Below are 26911 nucleotides of genomic sequence, written 5' to 3' on the forward strand. Positions count from 1 at the left end.
TTCTTTTAGGATTTTTTTCTTTCTTTCTGATTTCTGTAGTTTGAAAATGTTATGCTCAGATATAGTTGATTGTTTTTGCCATTTATCCTGCTTAGTGTTTCCTGAGCTTCCTGGATTTGTGGTTTGGTGTCTAACATTATTTGGGGGAAATTCTGTTATTGTTTCAAATATTTCTTCTGTTCCCTTCATGCTTCTTTGGATAGTCCCATCTTGCATATATGACACCTTTTGTAGTTATCTCATAGTCCTTAGATATTCTGTTCTCTTTTTTTTCTCCACCCTTTGGTTTTCTGTTTTTAAGTTTCTATTTGCTGTTTTCTCTGGCACCCTGATTCTTTCCTTAGTCATATCCAGTCTATTACTCATCCAATCAAAGGCACTTTTATTTTTGTTTCAGTGTTTTTGATCTCTAGCATTCTAATCACAGTTGATTTGAATTCATGGTCTTGTAATTTCCACATCCCTGCAATGTCTGGTTCTGATATTTGCTCTCTTTCAACTGCATTTTATACCTGTTGTATACTTTGTGATTTTTTCCTGATAGCCAGACCTGATGTGTTAGGTATAAGGAACTGCTGTAAATAGGTCTTCAGTACTATGGTGTGAGCTGTGGGTGGAGGGGAAGTGCTCTGTGTCCTATGATAAGGTCTCAGTCTTTTATGAAACTGTGTCTTTGGATTGTGAACTTCACAATTGTTTCTCAGGGTTCCTCCCAATCTCCCCATAAGTTGGTTCAGGAAGGCTAGAGTGGGCTGGAGTTGGGTATTTCCCTTCTGCTATATGGAAGGTCAGTGGAAGGTGAGGTTGGCTATTTCCCTTCCCACAGGTCAGCTGGACTCTGATAATCTCCTAGCAGGTTAGGCTCTGGTTAACAAGTTGCTCTTGAGGGCAGGCCATGGTACGAAGTACAGAATGCTGTGGTGTATTTGCAGATGGTATCTCTTCACCTCCCTCTGCTGGAAGCATAAGGGGATTTTTCCGTGCTATTTACTAAGGGAACCCGGTCAGACTCCAGGAGGTAAATCTCACAATACTGTTCATGGTTCCCCTGGTGGTTTCCTCCCATGAGTCTGCTCTGGTAAGCAGTGACTCCTTGCGGTCACCTGTTGGCCTCCCCGATCTTGGGGCCAGCAGTTTACTGTGTCCTCCCCTCTCTTACAAGATCTAAGAAGCATTGTTGATTTTTCATTCTTTTCAGTTTTAGGGCAGAATGGTGACTTCCAGGCTCCTCCCATGCAGACCTAGAAACCAAAAGTCCCCTCATAGTTTTTGTAATAATGTTCCCTCTGCCTGAGATCGCTCATCCTCACATGTTTGCTTGGGGGATGCCATACCTTTCTGCCTTTTCTTGAAGCTCCTTTTCTCAACGGGATTTACCCTAACTTCTTTAATACTGAATTTTTATAACCATCACTACCCCATGAAGAAACTTAGATTCTCTTTACTCTGGTGTACCTTTTCTGTTATCCATAACATTTATGACTTCCAACCTATAATACATTTGAATTTTTTACATTTATTGTTTGTTGTTTCAATTTATTTATTGAAGTGGTAGTTAACTTACAATATTGTCTTAGTTGCAAATAGGACAAGATAGAAACAGACTGACAAATAGAGAACAAAGTCATGATTACCAGGCAGAATTGCCATCTAATAGAGAAGATAATGATAGGATAGTTTCTAATGCATGCATGAGGAGCAGATGGGATATTTTGAATATTAGACATAAAATTATTACATATGTTTGGAATGCTTCAATATTAAAAATTGAAGACACAAGACTATGGCCAAATTAAAATTAGGAGTTCTTGAGAGAGCATGAGGTAACAGAATCAGATGCAGGGTTGGATAGACTGGTTTTAAATAGAATCACATATAATACCTTGAAAAAACTGAAGATAAGGAAGCATATCTATATATATCAGGTAAAGATAACATGGTGAGAGAAATGTGTGAAACTTGTCATTCAGATATAAAGAGTGTATGTTTCCTTCCCTTGCCTTTTAAGTCTCATTGGTCTTATTACACGGCCCATTTATTTTCTCTTTGAAAACTGTAGTGTTATCCTTCTTTTAACAGTGACTTCTTTCCAAAAAGTTTTTATCCAACGCTATTAGTCTGCTAGTGCTGTTATAACAAAATGTCACAGGTTGGGTGGTGTAAACAAATGAATTTCTTTATAGTCCCACCCACCCTATGACCTCATTTAACCTTAACTACCTCCTTGAAGGCTTTTTCTTCAAATCCAGTCACTTTGAGGGCCAGGGGACCCACATATGAATTTGGGGGCAACGCAATTCAGTCCATAGCACCGATTAGAGAGGATGTTTTTGAATTTCAAAGTATTTTCCCTTTTATTAAACAATCTATGACCTAAAACCAGATCACTCCAAACCAAAATGAGCTATTCCTCTTGAAACCTCATAGAAGCTATCACATGAAATATGGGATTTTGGTTGTTTTGGAGTTTTCCAGATGCTTGGATTTCTAATACACATAGATTATAATTCATATGGAGTTTAGTTTGCAAAGCCCTGTTCTTGAGCATAAGCTAACACAAATTAAGGTTAAAATATGGTGGATTTTACTGATAACCAGAAATGTTTGTGTAGTGTTTTGACCCCTAAGAGTATATTATACATATAAAGATCTACCTGCAAGTGGTCTCCAGGAGCCCATCTCCCAACTGAGGACTTTTCCCAGTCATTCTAAATAAACCTAAAATAAGGAATTTCCAAGTCTCTGTGTCGTCAGGTTGTGTTCCACAGTTGATTTTTCCACTTTATCTCCGGTGTCCTAAACAGCCTGTATCAACTTTCAGGGGCAGGTTTTTTTTTTTTTTTTTTTTAGAAAAAAATAAGATGTAATTTATTTCAACTTTTTAAAATTGAGGTAAAATTGGTTTACAACATTATATTAGTTGCAAGAGTACAACATAATAATTTGATCTTTGTATCTACTATAAACTGATGCCCACAATGTCTAATTATTATGTCATCCTACAATTAACCCACCTCTTCACCCATTTTTACTTCCTCTCCAGCCTCCTTCCCCTCTGACAACCATCAATCTGTTCTATGTTATATGAATGACTTAAATATAAGGCAAGACACCATCAAACTCCTAAAAGAGAACATAGGTAAAACATTCTCTGACATCAACCTTACAAGTGTTTTCTCAGGTCAGTCTCCCAAAGCAACAGAAATACAAACAAATGTAAACCAATGGGACCTAATCAAACTGACAAGCTTTTGCACAGCAAAGGAAACCAAAAAGAAAACAAAAAGAAAACTTACTGAATGGGAGAAAATAGTTTCAAATGATGCAACTGACAAGGGCCTAATCTCTAAAATATACAAACAACTTATACAACTCAACAGCAAACAAGCCAACAACCCAATTGAAGAATGGGCAAAAGACCTGAATAGACATTTCTCCAAGGGGTAGTTTTTTGAACTGTGGGTTTCTATCTCTTAGCACTCAGTGCTTCTTGTTCAGTAGAATTCTGTTTCTTTTTCAAAGATAGTCCCAAGAGGAGAGTATTTTTTTTTTGAAATTTTCCTTGAGAAAAAAAATCCTATTGTGAGGTAATATTGGCTTGAACTCCATAACATCTATTTTACTTTAATATCTCCTCTATGGATATAGACTCTTGAGGTTCAGGGTTCTTCAGGGATCAGGTGCCAATTGGCTCAAAATTTTCAAGAAAAACATTCACTCATACTGTGTCATGTGAGAGCCAGAAAAGAGCAAGGAATTATTTCATGTGTATTAGGAGACCCCAGGTCAATCAGCACAAAGGTAACCCTTCTTCATCAGGCTATAATAAGAATTCATGATACTTCCAGAACACCAAATTGGAGGAGTTCCTGGTGGTCTAGTGGCTTAAGGATCTGGTGTTGTCACTGCAGTGGCTGGGATTCCATCTCTGGCCTCGGAACTTCTGCATACTGGGAAGCAGCAAATAAAAATAAAAAAAAATAATACCACATTGGACACCCTTAACTTTTCTTGTCTGAGGCCAGAAGTCCACAGAGTTTGGTATAATTTTGAAGTAATTAAAAGAGGCAAATAAAAGACTTTACCAAGGTGGTAAGTTTGCTGAATTTTGGATAAGTGAAATTCATAAAATGGTAGTATAATTATGTGGCTAAAATTAGTTTTATAAATCCTCCAAATAGAACAGCTTGGCTCAAATACTCTTGTGCATGCTTCACAGTAAACATAACACTTGCATGTTTTTTAAACCTGAATGTCAGGTTAATTTGGCCTGAGTTGCTAACATGTTCACTCAGCCTCGCCATCTCAATGGGAATCTGGTGGTGTAACAAGACCGATGTTCCACTGGCGGTAGTTCTTTGACATATAGTTTTTCAAAACTAATTATTTAAAAAATATATGTCATCATTCTCCTACAATTATATGAACCCATTTATGAGCAAATAAAAATACTATCTGCAATGGATCATGCTTCTGTTGGAAGCTTAGATTTATGTAAGATATATCATTAAGTGACATTCCCCCATTTGACTAAAGCAAGCACAATCCCTGTGTATCTACCACACATAATTCATTGCAGAGATAAAATATGCAACTGCAACCAGTTTGGCTAACTATAGTTATGCCGTAAGGGCAATTAAATTTTATATTTAACATTACTTGATATCATAGGTCAGTGACATTTTATTGTCCTTGTTTACACAGGTGATTCATTGGGAAGTTTATATGTAGAGAAACATAAATGACTCTGTATCTGTGTTTACAATGTTTAATGTATGAATATCATTTGGGGACCTTGCTAAAATGCAGATTTTGACTCAGTTGAACTGGAGTGGTGCTTCAATTTCTGCATTTCTGATAAGCTTCCAGGTGATGCTGGTGTTGCTGACTCATGGACCACGTATTGCACAGTGGGGCTTTATAGTGTTCACATGACTGTTCCACAGTGTCCTACACCTTGACTTTCTGTTGTCATTTGAAAGAGTCTGTTCTTCCTTTCTTATTCCTCTTGATGAGTCAGGAACATTGATCAGAACTTATCAATATTAATAGTCTACTTATTCACTATGATGTCTTGAATTGTGTTCATATGGAATTGAGTAAATAATGAAAATAATTCCATTACTCTGAAGTAGAACAACACATTTACTAAGATGACAGAAGCTTAAGTTCTACAGATTAATTTCTCCACTCCTTCACTTCATTTGTTCTGAAATAGTCTTGTTAAATTGCCATCCAGTCATTGCATGGGTCCCCTAAAATGTTGTGGATTCCTATAGTTCAAAAGCAACTACCCTTGGAATGTTCTAATTGTTGAAAATTTCATTACCTTCTTGAGCTAAAATTTATAATTTTATGACTTAAATCCCCTAAAATATCATCTGTCTTCTGAGATTACTTGAAGGAAAAAAATAAAACCACCATTGTTCATAATAAGCCCTTTGCCATAATTTAAGCTTTCAGTATTTGAAGATAAGATTACACATCCTCTGATCTTATCTCCAGCCTAAAGCCCGTATTTCCAAATAAGATCACAGCATCACTTAAGATTGTGTCACTGCATTTCTCCAAAGAAGATACACAGATGGCCAACAAACACATGAAAAAATGCTCAACATCGCTGATTATAAGAGAAATGCAAATCAAAACTACCATGAGATACCACCTCACACCAGTCAGAATGGCCATCATTAATAAATCCACAAAGAACAACTGCTGGAGGGGCTGTGGAGAAAAGGGAACCCTCCTCCACTGTTGGTGGGAATGTAAACTGGTACAGCCACTATGGAGAACAGTTTGGAGATACCTTAGAAATCTATCCATAGAACTTCCATATCACCCCGCAATCCCACTCTTGGGCATCTATCCGGACAAAACTCTACTTAAAAGAGACACGTGCACCCGCATGTTCATTGCAACACTATTCACAATAGCCAGGACATGGAAACAACCCAAATGTCCATGGACAGATGATTGGATTCAGAAGATGTGGTATATATACACAATGGAATACTACTCAGCCATAAAAAAGAATGACATAATGCCATTTGCAGCAACATGGATGGAACTAGAGAATCTCATCCTGAGTGAAAGGAGCCAGAAAGACAAAGACAAATACCATATGATATCACTTATAACTGGAATCTAAGATCCAGCACAAATGAACATCTCCTCAGAAAAGAAAATCATGGACTTGGAGAAGAGACTTGTGGCTGCCTGATGGGAGGGGGAGGGAGTGGGAGGGATCAGGAGCTTGGGCTTATCAGACACAACTTAGAATAGATTTACAAGGAGATCCTGCTGAATAGCATTGAGAACTTTGTCTAGATACTCATGTTGCAACAGAAGAAAGGGTGGGGGAAAAATGTAATTGCAATGTATACATGTAAGGATAACCTGACCCCCTTGCTGTACGGTGGGAAAATAAAAAAATTATAAATAAATAAATAAATTAATTAATTAAAAAAAAAAGATTGTGTCACTGACTTTGTTTTTGTTGCTACATTTGTTATTTTGCTGGCTCCATGTTTCTTTGTTGAGATCAGACATATATGTTGTCTTCATAATTATATAGTGATACTATCCAGGGATGATGTGTGGTTGGTGAAAATATGATTAAAATTATAATAATAATTTTCTTTCCTTTTTCATTTATTCAAGTATCTAGCACCTTCCCCCTAACACCTGCCTCATGCACTCTGATAAGCACTGGGGGAGCAAATATGAGTTAAACATATTTGCTTTGCCCAAGTTGTTCTGTGTTGGGAAATACTGTATGTATTTGATAAATGCTGTAATAAAGGGATGCTTTATTAATAAAGATGCCATGGAATAACAATGAGAGAGAAACAAATGGTGACCCAAGGTTCTAGAAGAACTTAGTAGAGGACAGAGGCAAAGGAGAAGGGAATTAAGTTTTAGTGAGTATTTACTATATGAAAGGTATTTTACACATTTTATTTAATTCATTCTTCAAATACCTCTGTCGGCTAAGCCTTCATCATTTCTCTTTAACATAATTTAATAATACAAAGCCATATATATATGTTTGTGTGTGTATATATGTACATGTGTATATATGTGTGTCTATATATGTATATTCACATATTCATACACACATATACACATATGCACATATATATACTCGACTTTTACTTTTTGCTTACCCTTCTGTGGTCCAAATGTGGTTAACCATTTTTTTCTGAGATGTTCTCCCCGTCCTGTCCCTGGCATGTGCTGAGACCCAGAACAATAATTCTTTTTGTTTTGTCTGGATTCGTAGGAATGCTCAGTGCTGTAATCATTTTGGCCTCCTAAATATATATCTCAAAACCATATTGAATCTGCACTCTGTAGATGGGAGGCAAAAAGCTTTCTCTGCCTGTTCGTCGCACTTGTCTGCCACAACCGTCTTATATGGTACCCTTTGCTTCATTCATATCTAGCCCAATTCCCACTCATCTCAGGACATTAAAAAAAAGTGGTTTCTGTATTCTCTACCACCTTGATTCATGGGCGAAAAAGATGCATTTTGGAGGACATTGGTTAAGACAAATTTCCTGCTGAGTAGGTAATTTAGAGGGTGACTTTTGCCATCGTACAGGTGGAGCACTCAATTATTTACTTAAGAAGATAACTGGATTTGGCTTCAGGAGATCACCAATTACTAAGAGGACTAAAAGCAGATAAATCCTATACCATTTCTGGTTCTCAGAGTCTTAATTTGTAAAAGGAGCGTACTGGACTCAATGCCATCTGAATTACTTTCTTCTCTAAGGTTATATAATTTTATACAATATGTCCAAATGATCTATGTGCTGAGACCCAGTGTCAGTCATGCTCTAGGTGAAGATTAACTGTAAAGCTATGTAAGGTCATAGGTATATAAGGTATATAGCCAGCCAGTTGAGGTCTAGGAAGATATGTAAAAATTTTCCCAGAGTCTCAAGTCTGGCACTTAGAATTCAGCCTTGGCTCACATCATCCCTCTCCCAGAACAAAATTCTGTCCATTCAAGTTTGATCTTCCTAGGACTATCTTTCAAAGAAATAACTTTTAATTCCTTTCAGTTCTCATGGAAAGTTCTCATCTCATTACCTAATAGCTAAAAGAAGTTAGATTCATCTCATGACTTTTCTTCCCATGGCCATATTCTTAGAACTAGTTTCCCATTATTTATGTACTTGATTGTTTTAAAATGCTTATTGAAATTTGCTATTTAAGACATTATTATGGAAGGTGAAGTCACAGCATAGAAAAAGCAACAAAATTCATGGTCATCTTATAGGATGATAGGATACCATTAAAATTCAATGTTAGGTAATGGTAGTTGCTTTGAAGAAACCTAAAGTTGGGTAAAGAGAAAATGAATGAGTTTGAGTGTGGTTAGTTGTACTCAAAAGTGTTCTCAAAGGATGGTGAGCGATGGCCTCCATGAGGAGGGGATTTTATAGCAGAAACCTGAATGAAGTAGAGGAGAAAACTGTATGGCTGTAAGGATAGAAATACACTATGAACAGAAAGAAGAGAGAGGAAGCTTCTGAGGTAGAATCTTTTCTTAATTTATTTTTTTAAATTAAACTAAAGTTGATTTACATGTTGTGTCAATTTCTGTGTACAGCATAGGGACCCCAGCATACACATATACACACTCCTTTTTTCATATAGTCTTCCATCATGTTCTATCCCAAGAGATTGGATATGGTTCCCCATGTTATATAGTAGGACCTCATTGCTTATCTATTGTAAATGTAATAATCTGCATCTACTAACCCCAAGCTCCCAGTCCATCACACTCCATCTCCCCTCCCACTTCGCATCCGCAAGTCTATTCTCTGCATCTGTGAGTTTGTATCTTTTTTGTAGATAGGGGTTCATTTGTGCTGTATTTTAGATTCTACATATAAGTGACATCATATGGTATTTGTCTTTCTCTTTCTGACTTCACTTAGTACGAGAATCTCTAGCTGCATCCATGTTGCTGCAAATGGCATTAATTCATTCTTTTTTTATGGCCGAGTAGTATTCCATTTATACATATACCACATCTTCTTCTACAGCCATGCCACCCTGAACACACCCAGTCTCATCCAAGGTAGAAGCTTGCTTTGCTTTTTCCAAAAACAGAACGTGTTTGAGTGAGGTGGTGAAAGGTAGGAAAATCTACATCTTTGTATCAGTCTACTTCATTGGGCTCTTATGAGGTTCTGAAAGAATAAATGCTCTCAAAACACTTTGAAGAATGCCCAGCATGTAGTAAGCATCTCCAGTAACAAGATTAATGTCCTGAGGCAACTTTTAGGTGAATAGATGTCATCTGTTTTCTGACATGTGTTGAAAGACACCTCATTGCTTACAGAAATTTTTTGCCTCATGTTAAAATATTTTAAAATTTGAACTCAAACCTGTTTTTCCAACCTTATATTTGAAAATTTCATATATCCAGTATGGACTATTTTTGTCTCTCAAAGATGCTGTGCTGTTTAAAGTTATAGCTCTCTACTGCTGCATAGATAAGCCTAGTTCATCTTACATTTCTTTACCTGAATCTTAACCTCCCTTTGAGCTTCATTATGTCCAAGAGACTCTTTCCAAAACCTCTGTTATAATGATCCCACCCTCCTGGTAATTCATGGGCCAATCACGAGGTCCCTAGTGCTGCTGTGCATCCACACTCTGATTGTAATCTCTCTGAAGCAGGGCTTTATTTTTGGTTCTCAAATCTGCGCTGTGCCAATGGCTGGTGCTTATCATGCAGCGGTTGAAAGTTCAACACTGGAATTTCCAAGAGGGATGATGGTCCCAAAGGGAGATATAATTTTATTTTGTGCAGTTAGTCTCCAAAATAACTTTAATTTCTTCTCTATAGGCCCGATCTCCTGAGCTTCTGTTTCCCTGGGAATTATTATACAACAGCTCTTTAGAAAAACCTCTGGTGTGTGTTGTGTAGAATTAAGTCAATAAACCCTTTGTTAATCTGGGAAGGCCCACATTTGAAGGTGGTATCACTATATTGTAGGAGCTGAGAAGAATGACATATCTCCATTGTAGGGTAATTTATTTCCCTATCAGGAAATGTTAATTTTGTAATTTACCTTGACATAAACAGTCAAAAAGTCCAGAGCATGTTTCTTAGGACAGGTGAGTTAAGTGATTTCCTAAATTACCTTCTGGAGGCCAGATAGAGAAAATGAGTTTAGAAGTCTAACAAAACATCCCCTCTAAGCTTATTGTGAGGAGTAACTCGGTATACATAGAATGTTTAGTCTTTGTCTTTTGGTTTTAATGACCTAACTTGAATGTACATTTTGTTTGAATTTTGCATTTGGCATGGAGATACTAAGTATGCTATAAGACATAGGGGCTCATAAAATGTTATAATGAAGAGACTTTGGTTTCTTTGGGTCTTTTTTTTTTTCTCTTTTTATGGCAATACCTGAAACTTATGGAAGTTCCTGGGCCAGCCATGACTTATGCCACAGCCACGGCAACCCTGGATCCAAGCCATATCTGTGATCTGTGACGCAGCTTACGGCATCGCTGGACCCTTAATCCACTGAGCAAGGCAAGGGATTGCATCCACATCCTCACAGAGACCATGTTGAGTTCTTAATTCGCTCAGCCACAAAGAGAACTCCTTTTCTGGGTCTTAGTATCTTCATGTTATGTATACTGAATATTATATGTAGAAAACAAGCCTCTGAATCAGCTGGCTTGAATTCCTGCTACTCATGCCCAGGGTCACATGCATACCTAAGACTGTGAGTTTTCTGTATTGGAAACTTTGTTTTGGGTAAGGCTGGGGAAAATAAAGTAATATGTACTTCAACAGTCAGAAACTTTTGCTTTCACGTAAGAGTGTGAGTTGGTTGAGATCATAGATGAGCATATTCTAGTTTTATCCTCATACAATTTTTTTTATTACCCCAATTTATTTTGGCACTTAAACTGTTTTGTTTTCATCTTGCTTGTGTGTTAACAAATATAAATGACCTGAAATGTTTCTGAATTTAGAAAATATTAAATTTTTGAAATATTTTACTACTAATGCATGACAATTCTGACTAATCTTAAGTTCCATCCCTCTTTTCTGAGTTCCATTGCCTCTGAGACCACAGGAGGTCAATGGCTTTTATTTCATTCATTTCCAGCTAAGCTAAACCCTTTTCATTCTGTCTTACCAGGGAGGATGACATGTGATGTCTGTCAGTACATCTCCCACCACACACCCCATTAATATATATATTTTTTCTTTTTAGGGATGCACCCGTGGCATATGTAAAATTCCCAGGCTAGGTATCGAATAGGAGCTGCAGCTGCCAGCCTACCACACAGCCGTAGCAGCGCAGGGTCTGAGCTACATCTGTGACCTACACCACAGCTCACGGCAACACTAGATCCTTAACCCACTGAGCAAGACCAGGGATCAAACCTGCATCCTCTTGGATACTAGTTGGGCTCATTAACACTGAGCCACAACAGGAACTCCAAATGCATAATACTTTTGTGTGATCGTGCTGCTGAGATTGTCATGGTTATTTCAAAGTCCAAAATATATACCTCCCTTCTTCAGTTTTCAGTTTTCGTACTATACTCACTTTCACTTTCTCTAACATCCTATTCTTTTTTTTTTCTGAAACCTTTCAATTTTGAAATAAATAAAGATTCACAGCCAACTTCAAATATAGGACAGAGGGGCCTTACATACCTTTCTCTCAGGTTCCCCCCAGTTTACCACTGCAGGACACTATGAAAAACAGAGAACAGACATTGGTATAATGTGTGTATACTTCTGTATCATTTTAGCATGTGTAGATTTGCTTAACCACCACCACACTCAGGACACAAAATTATTCCATCTCCACAAAGACCTCCCATGTGCTTCCTTCTTTATAATCACATCATTACCCTACTTTCCCAACATTCCTAATCCCAGGTAACCTGTTCATCTCTAAAATTTTGCCATTTGAATACATTATATAAATGGAATCATAGAGTGTGAGACCTTTTGAGATTTTTTTTCAACCTTAATGCCCTTGAAACACAGCCAAGTTGCTGCGTGTATCATATGTTGTGCCTCTTAATTACTGAATAGTATTCCGCGGTATGGATATACCACAGTTTGCTTAACCATTAACTTATTGTAGGACACTTTGATTGTTCCAAGTGTTTGGCCATTATGAATGAAGTTCCTATGAATAAAAACTGTACAGGTTTTCTGTGAAAATAGCTTTTTATTTCTCGAGATCATTGCCCAGAAGTGTCCTTTTCATCCTCAAGATATTATTTTTCTTTCCCAGTTTCAGATAACACTCAATGGATGACAACACCTGTTCACTATTTAAGAACTGATCTCTCCTTATGGACTAAATAGTCACTGGATTTTGATTATTTTAATCACCTACGTGATATGGGGAATGTCGGTGTTTTGGAGAAGGTGTCACAGAGTAGACACTATGGAGGACTTTGACCTTGTTCAAAACCCAGCTTCTTCTGTCTAGGTTTGCACTCCTTCTTAGACTTCAGAAGTTATATTTTAGATTTTAACTATTTTTCTAGAATCTAAAGGAAGTGGAAAGAAAGTTATATTCCTAACACCCTTTCTCTAGAATGAGAACTGTCAGCCTGAATTCATAAAATTCACATAAAATACTTTACCTATGAAATGTGTTTTAAAACATCCTTGGTTCAAAGGCAGGGATTTTTTAGAAACATAATCTGGCATAGTTAGAGGACTTGCCTTAGATAATCTCCAGAGGCCATTTCTACATCTAAAAATCTATGCTTCTCTTCAAAAATCCTGTTTTGATCGAGAACAACTGAAAACCCAGTGAGATTCAGTGGGATTGCACAGAGAGTTAGCAGATAGGATGACAGACAAGAAGTCAAAATCAGGATGTTATTTGACAGTGTACCCCATGAAAGATAAAAATGTAGAAGCTATATTCATTTTTAAAATCAAGAAGTCCAGTTATGAATTGATTCTAAGGAAAAATCTTCCTCTTTTTCATTACAGCTTTGATTGGAGAAATGGATTATGGAAATCAAACTTTGGTGATGGAGTTTGTTTTCGTGGGCTTGACAAATCACTTCCAGCACCAGGTGGTTCTTTTTGTGATATTTCCCCTGGTTTATCTTGTCACTCTCCTGGGAAACTTGGGGATGGTCACTCTCATCTGGATGGATTCTCGACTCCACACCCCCATGTACTTTTTTCTCAGCCCCTTGTCCTTTGTGGATGTCTGTTCCTCTGCTGCCATTGGTCCCAAGATATTGACTGACATCTTTGTGGAGAAAAAAGTCATCTCTTTCTTTGGTTGTGCTGCTCAGTTATGGGTTTTTTGTCAGTGTGTAGTGACTGAGTGTTTCCTTTTGGCTTCCATGGCATATGATCGGTATATGGCCATCTGTAAGCCCCTGTTGTATGCACTCATTATGTCCCAGCGAGTTTGTGTGCAGCTGGTGCTAGGGCCTTATGCCACGGGTCTTATAAGTGCTGTGACTCATACAGTTTTTGCCTTTCGCCTGCCTTACTGTGGTTCAAACATCATCAATCATTTCTCCTGTGACCTTCTTCCAGTTTTCTCCTTGGCATGTGCAGACACACAGGGCAATACATTTTTACTTTTCATCATGGCTGGAGCTGGAGGAGTCCTCACTGGTGTGACCATCTTGGTCTCTTACACCTACATTGTCATGGCCATCTCACGGATTCGTTCTGCGGATGGGAGGCAGAAAGCCTTCTCCACCTGCTCTTCACACTTGACAGCTGTCTCCATCTTTTATGGGACCCTCTTCTTTATCTGTGTACGGCCAAGTTCTAGTTTCTCCTTGGACATCAACAAAGTGGTTTCTGTGTTCTACGCAGCTGTGATTCCCATGTTGAACCCCCTCATCTATAGCCTGAGAAACAAGGAAGTCAAGAATTCGTTCAGAAGGGCATGTCAAAGGAAGAAGTTTTCTTATGGGTAAATAAATTGGAATGCCATTTTACTACAGATTGGGAGCTAATATGTATGCAAGATGCAACTGCATGGCCTGGGTATAGGGAATCTTAATTTTATGTTGAGAATTCACTCTGTGTCATTGACAAGTCAAACAGTCCCTTTAGGTTACAATTTTCTCACTTTTTTTTTTCTCATTTCTGATTCAGTAGGGATGCATTTTAGAACTTTAAGCTCAGATGAGTAGATTATTGAATGCCATGACTTTAAAAATATTTTTATTCACACACACAAAACATTTTATGACTAGGATATGAGAGGTTCTTTGTTAAATCCTGAAAATAAATGCTGTAATCACAAACAGTGGCTTAACAATACTTCTGTTTTGCCTGTGGTGTGTCAAGAGTGCTCATTGTTTGTGATCTTGGCCTTGACTTTTTTAAACATAAACTGTTAAAAAGTGTATTAGTTCTGCAGATCTAATGGATAGCATGGTGACCATAGTTAATAATACTGCATTGTGTATTTATTTGTAAGTTGCTGAGAGAGTATATCTTAATAGGGGTCATCATAAGAAATAAGATTCATAACTCTTTATGTGATTGATAAATGTATTGTGTAACCATTGTGCATATGAATCATGATGTTGTATACCTTGGACAAATACAATATTATATGTCAATTATGTACCGGTAAAAATGAAAAATTTTTTTTTTGGTGAAAAAAAGTGAATTTTTCAGGAATTATGTGACCACAGCCCTCTAATACTACCTTCTTGCTTGGCATAGATATTTTATTAAGGCCTTGTACATCCTCTGCGTTTTTAGTCATAGCAATAACTTGTTAGAGTTTTGTCGCTATAATTACATGATGTGTGCATTTGAAGTACAGAACACAGTCCTGTTCTTTAATAAAATGCTGCTAGTATTGTTATTTATTGATTTCTGTGTCATAGGCAGGATATTAGATCTGTCTTTACAGATAATGAGCCAAACAGCCATGAAGATGTGGCCTCACACTTTTATTCTCTGGCACATCATAACAAATCCAAGACACGAGGGAATAAGCCATGATTATATACCATTATAAGATTCATTGAGATCTACACTCTGTCATCTCTGAGGACTTTCCTTAAAACACATTTAATTATAGTTCATTAGCTTTGAAGGATGGGAAGTCTGCAATGCCCTAAAGTTTTTGTTTTGCTTATTTTTTTACCATGCTTTCTGCCAGTTTTGGTGTCTGTGTGGGATAACACTTGGGTCAAGCTGCTATTCAGTTAAGTAGAAATGGGAGTAAAAGGATGCTACAATCAGTAAGCAATTTAACAAATTTTTACATCTGTCTCGTATGTGGCTGACACTTTATTGTGTGTTGTTCGCATTGAAGGAGAAGTTCTCATGGAAGTTACAGGCTAGTGGAGTAGAAGGACAGGTAATCAAGCAAAAAGATTCAAAATGACTACCCATCTGGGGCGATTTCTGTGACAGAAATAATTGAGGAATCAAGATGAGCATAGAGCTATGTATCTTAGCAAGGGTAGTAAATAATAGCTTCTTTAAGAAAGGGATCGGGAAAAATGAAGAAATTCTGTTTATGATACAGCTTTCCATGGACTCAGATGCTACTATTTGGGTCATGAAAGGAGAAAGGACCCTGTGAAATAGTAACAGGACCTTTGGGTGTTCTAGGACAGAGGGCAGCGTTGGCAAGCTAATCCACAGGATCATTTTCTCCTTTCTTTTCAGGATGTAGATGTTTTGGGAAAGGAAAGTTGAGAATAGGAGGACATTATGCAATGCATTGTTGGTAGAAGGGACTCACTATGAGCTAATGAGTGCTAATAAAAATAATTACTTTGGAGAAGAGATGAAAGTACTTGTCTTTTTACCAGATGACTCTTTGCTGCAGAAATGAAGATCTCCCTAGGCACATCATGCTGGGTTAATTATGGTCTATTAATTCTTAGTCACTTCAAGCCTCCTTGTACCATGAAAATAAAATAAAAATCTGGGCAGATTATCTTGGTAGCCTTAAACAGTGCATTCCAATTTAATCTGATCTTTCTTTCTCTCTCTTCTTTCTTTCCTTCTTTCTTTCTTTCTTTCTTTCTTTCTTTCTTTCTTCCTTCTTTCTTTCTTCTTTCTTTTCTTTCTTTCTTTCTTTCTTTCTTTCTTTCTTTCTTTCTTTCTTTCTTTTGGTAAATCACTGCCAAGGCTCATGCCTTACAACGATGTGTGTACCATCTAGAGGCCTTCTCTCTGAGATTTCTTCAGTCATACTGGGGTCTTATCTGGCCTTTACTTTTTCTGTTTCCTCCTTCTGGAGCAGTGTTGCCTTTCACTCCTTATTGCATCTGAGTTTCTGCTCAATCATCATATCATATCATCAAAGAGGGCCTCTAGACTTCTTTGACTAAAATAATTCTGTTCCTTCCCTATCTCAACTGTACATTTTAAACTTTTTTTTTTTGTCTTTTTGTCTTTTCTAGGGCTGTATCCATGGCATATGGAGGTTCCAAGGCTAGGGGTCTAATTAGAGCTGTAGCCGCCAGCCTACACCAGAGCCACAGCAACGTGGGATCCGAGCCACGTCTGTGACCTACACCACAGCTCACAGCAATGCTGGATCTTTAACCCACTGAGCAAGGCCAGGGATCAAACCCACAACTTAATGGTTCCTAGTCAGATTCGTTAACCACTGAGCCACGACGGGAGCTCCTCATTTGTGTATTTGACAAAATTCTTGTTCTTTGTGATTATAGGGCCATGGTGCCTGTTCCTTGCACCTGTCATCCAGGTGCCTCTCTCAGCTCAAGGCTGCCTGCATTCCTTCTTATGTGGCCTCTCCATTTCAGATCAGCAGTCACATGTCTAGGAGTTCCCTTTATGGCTCAGTGGGTTAAGAACCTGACATTGTCTTTGTGAGGATTCAGGTCAGATCCCTGACCTCACTCACTGAGTTAGGGATCCGGCATTGCCACAAGCTGAAGCATAGGTTGCAGATGTGGCTCGGATCTAGCATTGCTGTGGCTGTGGCATAGCTGCATCTCAGATCCGACCCCTAGCCTGGGAACTTCCATATGCTGCAGGTGTGGCAACAAAAAACAAAACAAGCCAAAAAACCTCCAAAACAAATAGAAATGAACAAACAGAAAAACAATGCCTCTCTGACTCCTCTGCTCTCAGCTGGAGAAAGTTCTGGACCCACTCAGTCATCCAGCATAATCTCCCTCTTTTAAGGTTAACTGGGCCATATAATAGAGCATAATCATACAAAGGTTAGTTCATCAAATTCTCAGATTCCGGGGATTAAGACGAAGATTAGGGATCTTTGTTGGACCATTTAGTCACACTGATGCTCAGAAGAAACAGTTATCTTAAGACAAGTAGTAGGGACCGTCATAGATGATGGAGAAGATCTATTTCTTAACTTGAGTGATGGTTTCCTGTGTGTGTTTGCTTTGTATTAAGCACCGAGCAGTACATTTAAGATTTATACATGTTTCCCTGTGTTATTCATCAGTAAAAGCTTTAAAATGTAGCATCAGGCTTGCCTTTGTCAATGAAACTTCCTTGGTCAGTGAAACCTCTTTCAGTTTTTCATGAAAAAAAAAAAACCCTGTATGAACATGATAGAGATTATTTACATGTTCTGATTCTCAGTGATATTTTTGGGTCAGTATTGGAAAAAAGATAAACCATCACAAGGTGACAGATTCTCTACTATAATGTACTTTAGCTGAGCAGTTCCAGAAATGTCCTTCTCGTGGAGAAAACTGAGCCATTATTACATCATTGGGCTAAAGTTTACTCTTTGAGTAGTTTAAGAAGGATAAGAAAAAGTTTATCCAGTCAAACAGGGAAAACAAAGACATTGATCCCAGAGGATTTCTTAAAGCATTTAAGAACAGCAAGAACATTTTAATTTACTTCCCTCTTAATAAAATTCCCAAGGTATGGCACCCTTTAGGGACATAAATCCTCCCAAAACAACAACCAAAAAAAAAAAATAATGTAACTACTTCTGGAAACTTCAGTCCACGTGAAGATGATTATGTGTTTCAGAGCAGGAATCTTACTCGTTGTTGGGAAGAAAACTAAGAATAAAATCAAGTGACAGCTAGAAAGTCTGACCTCCTCTCTGTGCAGAGGCACAGGTCGGGGTGGGAAGATGAAATGTATGTTGAAAAAGAGTACAATTTGTATTCCATTTTGATTTTAATTCTCTGAAGAAGAAAGGAACTTATTGAAATGTAAGTTTAGATCTTTTATCCATTTCTACTCCTTTGTTTATTGTCAAGAATTTCAAAATGAGTTATGTGGACTTATGGCTAAATAAATGACAGACATTTTAAATGTATTTATTAGGGAGTTCCCATTGTGGCTCAGTGGTAATGAACCTGACTAGTGCGTATGAGGACGCAGGTTCAATCCCTAGCCTTGCTCTGTGGGTTAGGGATCTGGCGTTGCCATGAACTATGGTGTGGGTTGCAGGCAGGGCTCAGATCTGGCATTGCTGTGGCTGTAGGCCAGAAGCTACAGCTCCAATTCACCCCCTAGCCTGGGAACTTCCACATGACACAGGTGTGGCCCATAAAAGACAAAAAAAAGTGTTTATTATATCCATTACCATATCTACTACTACTACATCTTCTGTATCATCTAGTTAGGATGTTGCACCAAATTTAGTAAGAAGTAATGTGAAATCCTGTAAGATGCACAGAGAGGTTATATAGGCAAGTGGAATCCCTCTTTAGGTCCCAAAGACTGTGCTGGGCCACCCACCCCAGGTGTGGTGCCATCTGTGTGGAATGTGGCATTGAGTTAACAAGCATCATGCTCAAAGCATGCGATGGGAAGGTTAATGAAAGACCTAGAAATGAGAGCACAGTTTGCAGATACCGAGAGCCCTTTACTTGAGTGAACTTGCACTGTATTTAGGATTTTTCTGGGGCCTCATTGCTTCCTTTGTAATCCGCAGGCCTTTCAATGTTAACTTTGCATTTGGGCATTGACCAATTCTGTGTCCCACAAAGAATGAGCAGAATTGGGTTGGGATCCTGGGAGACCTAAGTTCCCCTCTTTGGGACAGTGACATTGTTGAAAGGATAGAGATTCTGTATTCAGACAGGGCAGTGTCTTCATCTAAGATGATGCTCAGGAGATATTAGCTCTGGGACTTCAGGCTCCACCTTCCAGATGTACGGCCCCCATTGCCTGCTCTGTAAAATGGGGATAACCACATGTTTCACCCGCAGATTTGGGTGGAAATCAAATGGGCTGATACTTGCACAGCAGCATCTGGTAAGACTTGCATATTCTTTCAGTGCTGTTCTTTGTCCCATACTCATTGCAGCCTCAGTTGTATGAGGAAGCTGATCACAGGCTCTAGCACTGCATGCTGGGAAAGGATTGCACATTCACCACTGTCAACTGGTCTTGGGTCAGACATCTGGGGTCCTCAGTTTTCTTATTTACAAAGGCGAGGTTGGGACTGGAGTGCTCTGAGCTTGTTGCGGTTTTAGAAATCTAGAACTCCAAGTGCATAACTTGCAATTTTTTCTCACTTTCTCCCTCCTAGGCTTCAGTCCTTGCCTCTTGTTCCTACCCCAGGTTGACTGTAGCTATTTTCTTTCCCTTGTTCCCTTTTAAAAAAAATTGTTAAAATACCTTATGGACTTGTTATAGATTGTGACAGTTGTTTTAGATTATTTTTTAAACTTAAGGTTAATGCATCTGTACTTTTTCCTTATAGCAAAATCCTAAAATTGCACCTAAATCTAGTTCTCTTTGATTATCCACGAGTTCATTTTTCCCAGTTTATTTTCCAGATTATCCAGTTCATTTTTCCTCTGTTCTCAGAAATGACGATTGCTCATTTGGTGTAAATCTTTAGAGATTCTTTTATTTTATTTAAACACGTATTTAAATAATTATAATTAAATAAACTATAAAGAAAATATTAAAGTGAAAGTGTTCCTAAAATCATGCTGTACAGATTATTCTGTAACTTGCTTCTCCTTCATATATATTGGAAAAATAATCATGTTTGTATATATAGACTTACCCATTTTCTGCATTTCTATACAGTATTCCATAGAGTGACTTTACCGAGGTTTATTTTGTGCTTACTCTTTTGGACAATATTTACATGGACTCGAGTTTTTCCTCATTTAAAACAATGATGAAGTAGACATCATTGTTTTTCCATTCTGTGTTTCCTCAGGGTAAATATTAAATAATGGGATTTCTAAATCATCAGGTACATGATTTTTAAGAAACATTCAAGACAGTGAAAAATTACCATTGAGAGGCCCCACCCCTGCAGTAGAATGGGCTTTGAATATTTTTTCTTTTTAAATTTTTAAATCAGATTGTTTCATTAATAATTATATTTAGATTTTAGCTAAAATTGCATTAAATTAACCAACTAATATAGTGAGTGTCCTTGCTCACTCAGCCAGAGACAACCAGAAGCAAGCCTGTGGTTGGACCAAACCAGTTTTATGGATCCATTTGCAATGAGCAGATCACACACCCTAGGCACCATTGGGCTCATTGAGAAAAGGTAAAAGAGAGTTAATGTAGGATTTTGAGAAGGGTAGAATTTAGGTGAAATTTATTTATTTAAATTAAATTCTGGTTGACTTACAGTGTTGTGTCAATTTCTGCTATACAGCAAAGTGAAACTTAAATCAAGAAATATTTTGACAAGGTCAAAGCAAAGCAGGCTGTATGTGAAGGGGTCAGTATCACATAAGGTTCACAGCCGAGACACAGGGTCCTGTTTCCTTGGAATCTAGGAAGTGATGAGAGCCATGGAATATTGTATCTGCAAATCCCAGCTGCGGAGGGAGCTCTGACCCCGTGCTGGAAGTTGAGACGCCTGCATTGTGGCCAAGAGACTTAGGTCTTCTGGGTCAGAGCAGTATGTTTCATCTTGCTGGTTTAATAACAAACAAATATTTTAGCGAACCTACAATTTTAGAAACTAAAGGGTTTTCTGTGGGAGCAATTCTGTTTCCTCTTCACTTCCTCTGCTATTCCCACGTGAAGAGTGGCCATGCAGGTTCTTACCACTCGAGTCTGAGCTAAGTTTTGCTTTCTCAGGGGGCGATGAATCTTTATAATTGAGTCTGAGTCAATTATACATGAGAAATGCATGAAAAAGTATTTTTTTCACTGATTTAGGCGTTTCTTCCTTTGCTTTAGTAAGATTCACTAATTTATATTTTTCTTCATATAAATCTTGATATTTCCTTGGTAAGCTTATTTTATGGCTATTGGATCCGTTAGAGTTGGTGAATATGAGGTTTTTCATTATTAATTCATAAGTGATTGTTACTGAATTTTTTAACATTGATCTTCTAATCTGTTACTTTGGTGAACTCTTTCAGTGTCTTTTCTAAAAAAAAAAAATCTGGTAAGATTTCGTTTCTTGTGTGCCTGCAAACAATGACAGTATTTCTTCTCTTTCTTTTTTCTACATTTTTTACATCTCTCTTTTTTTAATTTTTATTTAATTTTTTTTTTGTCTTTTTAGCTATTTCTTGGGCCGCTCCCGTGGCATATGGAGGGTCCCTGGCTAGGGGTCTAATCAGAGCTGTAGCCACCGGCCTACACCAGAGCCATAGCAACGCGGGATCCGAGCCGTGTCTGCAACCTACACCACAGCTCACGGCAACGCCAGATCCTTAACCCACTGAGCAAGGGCAGGGACCGAACCCGCAACCTCATGGTTCCTAGTCGGATTCATTAACCATTGCGCCACGATGGGAACTCCTCTCTTTTTTTTAATGTTTTAGAATTTTGGCAGTGATTTCAATATACTGTTAAATAGTGTAAATTATGAGCATCTTTACATATTTCTGGTTATAATGTGAATATTTCTAGTATTTTATGCTGTACACATATTTGCTGGGAGCTTCAGGAATATTTCTTTTTTACTATATTACATGGTTCCTTTTTGTTTCTAGTTTGGATTTTTTTTTTTTTTTTAGAGCCACAATTAATCAAATTCTTTAAAAAATTCTGTTGAAATAATAATAATGCTTTCCTTTTAATCTTAAATGTGTTAAATAATGTTATATGTTTTCCTGATTTCTTTTTTTTTTTTTTGGTCTTTTTTGCCTTATCTAGGGCCACTCCCACAGCATATGGAGGTTCCCAGGCTAGGGGTCCAATCGGAGGTGTAGCTGCCGGCCTACCCCAGAGCCACAGCAACGCAGGATCCGAGCCGTGTCTGCAACCTACACCACAGCTCATGGCAACGCCAGATCCTTAACCCACTGAGCGAGGCCAGGGATCCAACACACAACCTCATGGTTCCTAGTCAGATTCGTTAACCACTGAGCCACGACAGGAACTCCTGTTTTCCTGAATTCTTAAACACTGATTTTCTCTTTAGAACACTTAAGCCATGTTGCTCTTTAGAACTGTGAAATATCTGATTTGTTAGCATCTTATTTAGGCTTTTTTTTTTTAAGCCAATGTTCCTAAATTGAAAACCTGTACTTTCTTTTCTTTCATGTTATGTTATGCTTTTAAGAAATGCAAAGTTGTATGCACTATCAATTTTCTGTTTTTCTCACTCTACAGTCTAAAACCAGCCAATGGCTGGGGAAAACTATACAAGGATCACAGAGTTTATTTTCACAGGCTTAAAGTACCACCCTCGGATGCAAGTCTTCCTTTTCTTGCTCTTCCTACTTTTTTACCTTGTTACCATGACAGCAAACTTGGGCATGATTATCCTCATCCAGCTCGATTCCCGCCTCCACACACCTATGTACTTTTTTCTCAGTCACTTGTCCTTTGTGGATATCTGCTTTTCCTCCGTCGTGGGTCCCAAGATGCTCAGAGACTTCTTTGCTGAAAGGAAAGCCATCTCTTTCCTGGGATGTGCCTTGCAGCAGTGGTTCTTTGGGTTCTTCGTGGCCATTGAGTGCCTTCTCCTGGCGTCCATGGCTTATGACCGCTACGTGGCCATCTGTAATCCACTGTTGTATTCAGTTGCCATGTCACAGAGACTCTGCATCCAACTGGTGGTTGGACCCTATACTGTGGGGTTTCTGAACACCATGACCCACACAACAGCTGCTTTCCGACTTCCGTTTTGTGACTCCAACATTATCAATCATTTCTTCTGTGACATGTCCCCACTTCTTTCGCTCATATGTGCTGACATCTGGATCAATAAGTTGCTAGTTTTCATTGTGGCTGGGGCTGTCCTAGTCATCAGTAGCCTGACCATTATAATCTCTTATTTTTACATCTTCATCGCCATCCTGAGAATCCGCTCTGCTGATGGGAGGCACAAAGCCTTTTCCACCTGCTCTTCCCATCTCACAGCCGTTTCCATCTTATATGGGACCCTCTTCTTTATCTATGTGAGACCAGGTGCAATTTTTTCTCTGGACCTCAATAAAGCGGTGTCCGTGTTCTACACAGCGGTGATCCCCATGTTGAATCCTCTCATCTACAGCTTGAGAAATAAAGAAGTGAAAGCTGCCATGTGCAGGACGATTGCTAGGAGGAAGTTTTGCCTTGGAAGTTAAATTCCCACCTAAAATCGATAAGAAGAAAAACTTCCAGACATGGCTAGACTACCTGGGCATCATGCAAAGATGCTAAAGAATTTGCAGAATTTGGAGGACAGCATCCTTCCATTCTTTTATCTGCTTTTTATTATGGTATCTTTTTAAAAGCTCCATTTCATCGTGTTCCTATAAGTGATAAAAACCCACAGTCACCCACCGAGCCCGAGCAATTCTGCTTCCTCAAACATCTTCATTCCTGAGAAATTATAAAATCAAATGTTGAAGCCACCTAGCTACTAGTACTCTCACACTAGCTGGGCAAACGTAAATGTCCAGATCAGGGGAGATGCTTTGGAACAGCGTACAGGTCCCATATCGCGACAGAACTGAAAATATCAAACAGAGCAGTTACTTATCTTACCGATGACTTTTAAAAAACTAAACGTGTTCTTCTTAATATATTTTATGCCTCTTTTCTTTATTCTTTTCTTCTAAAAATGCAATGTCATTATTGTTGCAAAAAGAGAGAAAATATAGGCAAGTAAATGAAGAACAATATTAATAAAAACAAAAATCCTGTATTCTTATCCTTCCACCAAGTGACAAGTACTGGTAATAAATTCCAGATGCCTCTTTATATATTTGACTCTTTAGCTGTTCCAACTACCACTTCATTTTATTTATTTATTTATTTTTAAAATGGCTGCACCTGCAGCATATGGAGGTTCCGGGGCGGGGGTTAGCCTTTTAACTCACTGCGCTGGGCCAGGGATGGAACCCATACCCCTGCAGTGACCCAAGCTGCTGCAGTCAGAGTCTTAACCCACTGGCCCACAGCAGGAACTCCCACTCTTATGTCATTATTGATGTCTAGTTTTTCCTAGTTCTTTTAAATGAAAATAAGTAGGGATAGCTTACTGCAGAAATTAGAAAAAATGCAAAAATGTGAGTGGAAAAATGAGAACAATTCTAAAACTTAAGAGAAAATAGGTGCTGAAAGTTAGCGATAACTAAAATGGAGACAATTTCCATCGTGTTTTCATGTTAGCCTTTTTTGTTGTTGTTGTCTTTGTTTCCAAATTAAAAAAAAAAAACTGCATACAATAGAATGAGGTTAAGAACTATCTTAACACCTTTCTTCCCCCACCACCCACTCTGAAGATATTTTGAAGAACTCAAGAACAATTATGATCATTTTCATGGAAGATAAGTGGTTTTTGAAAAGCATCTTTTTGGTACAAACGATATTCTGCAGGCATTTTAGCCCCATGAGCTGTGAGTCATCTAAAAATGTAAAATTTATCTTAAGATTGTAGAAAGATCAACATCTGAGTGGGAAAAAAACAGTGAGACATGCTTAGTGTCATGAGTAGTGATAGAAGGAAAAGCTAGGGTGAAGATTTAGCTCAATCCTCTGTGCACACAAGCATCTTGATGGGGTTGCTGGATAAGATGTGGTTGCTAGATATGAAAATGCTTTCTCAGGCAGTGTTGAGATGACCGTGTCACAGCCATTCCTGTGCACCCGCGGGATTGTTGAACCTGCTTTGAATATTGCAGTTAGTCTAAGCATAGCCCATTACAAGGACTGATCATGGAGCGGCTTGAATGCAGAGGAAGTGAGCAGGCAGTGGAAGGAGCTGGATACCAAGACGGGAAGGCAGTGTGTAGGCTAGGGGTAGTCATGGCTTCGGTGAAGCCCTTCTCCCAAAGAGAGGGAATGAGACAGGTGCTACCTAACCAGCAAGACAGGAGTAGTGCTACTAAAAGGATCCTGGTGTTAGCTCAGACATGTCCTCTGTTTAAGCTGTGTTATTTATTTCTTGTGGAAACAATGAATTAGCTGGAGGATGGGATGAACAAATTCAGATATGTCCATATTTGCTGCTAAGAGTGACTTCTCTTTCTCTTGCTGAAACCAAAAATAATCAGTATTTTGGTCTTGCTTTAGAACAGAGGTTCTTTGGATTCTTTTTTTTTTCTTTCCTTTTTCAAATTAAAGTTCATCTACAATGTTGTCTTAATTTCTGCTGAACAGCAAAGTGACTTAGTTATACACATATATACATTCTTTTAAATATTTCTTTCCATTGTGGTTTATTCCAGGAGATTGTATATAGGTTCCTGTGCTATAGAGTGGGACTTCGTTGTTAGCTTCTTTGGATTCTTGAGGCTGGTGAATGGTTCCTCTTATCATCTATGGCATAGACATATCTCCTAGAAACCAGAGCTCTATTTATTTGCCTTGTGATACAGATGCAGTGTCAGTGTGGTGGATAGCGTTTCTACTCTTGCATCTGTGAACTATCATACTTTATGACAGCTGTCGCTTTCCAGTTATTCTCCAGGTCATTTCTGAGACATCTCCCTACTCTTCACCGTCAAATATTCTGACACTTCATCCAACATATTTCCACTTAAAGTTTTTTATTATGGAATTTTTACATATAGAATGGTCACACAGTATAATGAACCCCTTCTTTCGTGACATCCAGGGGTTCCTCTTTGACTGTGTCTGCAGTGAGAGCACAGTTGTGTGGTCTGACCTCCTGGATATTCTCTCTTTGCTTCTTTACTGCCATCGTGAGAATCTATGCAGCTTCTAGAGGACGCAGGCTTCCACTCCTACTCTTATTCTAAATGATCTCTGTGCTGAGTGACAATTGCTTTTATGTCTAAGACAGCTCTCTCTAAAGGAGAAAAGCATTTGAGACTTAGTTTCATCCCCAAAGGGATATCTATAAAAAAGAAGATTTTTTTGCTAAGACCTAAATTCATATTCATTATAGGAAATGGAAAAAAAAAAAAAAGAGCTTCTATGCAAAGCAAGTGAACTGGGAATGTTCCTATGATTCTAGGCCACTTGGCAGTGCTTCTGGATGAATGGGCAGAGGAATGGCTGCCTGATCAGGATTTATATGTCTGTCGTTTGGACAGTATCCCTGTTGCCTTCTTTCCCAGGAAGAGAATATAAATTCAAACTTCATGCTCAGTGAGTCAAATTCTACTTGCAGGAGCTTAGTCTGCATCCTGACTTTGAACCACATGCAGTTCCTCAAAACCTCGTTATTGGATCTCTGCACCCACCAAAGGTTTTAGATCATCCCCTGTTTCTCCCTGCCCCACCCCCAGTTCATTTTTTGGCAGTTGAGTTTTAATACCTAAGTTTGATGCTGTTAAGATACACTCACGGAGTTCCCATCGTGGCTCAGAGGTTAACAAACCCAACTAGCATCCATGAGGACACAGGTTCGATCCCTGGCCTTGCTCAGCAGGTTAAGGATCCGGCATTGCTGTGAGCTGTGGTGTAGGCTGGAGGCTACAGCTCAGACTGGACCCCTAGCCTGGGAACTTCCATATGCTTCAGGTGCAGCCCTAAAAGGCAAAAAAAAAAAAAAAAAAAAGATACACTCGCAAATCTGATCTC

At 38.4% G+C, this 26911-nt stretch overlaps 2 protein-coding genes across 2 annotated transcripts; both read left to right on the top strand.

The window, feature by feature from the left end:
• The first annotated feature begins 13029 nt into the window (after positions 1-13029).
• LOC125124437 (olfactory receptor 1002-like) lies at positions 13030-13971 on the top strand. Its single transcript, XM_047774547.1, has one exon. The coding sequence runs from the start codon at positions 13030-13032 to the stop codon at positions 13969-13971; it is 942 nt and encodes a 313-aa protein (XP_047630503.1).
• An 8586-nt stretch (positions 13972-22557) lies between these two features.
• Positions 22558-23502, top strand: LOC125123987 (olfactory receptor 1009). Its single transcript, XM_047774164.1, has one exon. It carries the CDS (start codon positions 22558-22560, stop codon positions 23500-23502), a length of 945 nt encoding a protein of 314 aa, XP_047630120.1.
• The last annotated feature ends 3409 nt before the right edge of the window (positions 23503-26911 follow it).

This window comes from Phacochoerus africanus, chromosome 4, assembly GCF_016906955.1.
Source record: "Phacochoerus africanus isolate WHEZ1 chromosome 4, ROS_Pafr_v1, whole genome shotgun sequence".
Taxonomy (NCBI): Eukaryota; Metazoa; Chordata; class Mammalia; order Artiodactyla; family Suidae; genus Phacochoerus; species Phacochoerus africanus.

Excerpts from the sequence above, each read along its gene's own strand:
- LOC125123987 (XM_047774164.1), top strand. The coding sequence starts at position 22,558 with ATGGCTGGGGAAAACTATACAAGGATCACAGAGTTTATTTTCACAGGC.
- LOC125124437 (XM_047774547.1), top strand. The coding sequence starts at position 13,030 with ATGGATTATGGAAATCAAACTTTGGTGATGGAGTTTGTTTTCGTGGGC.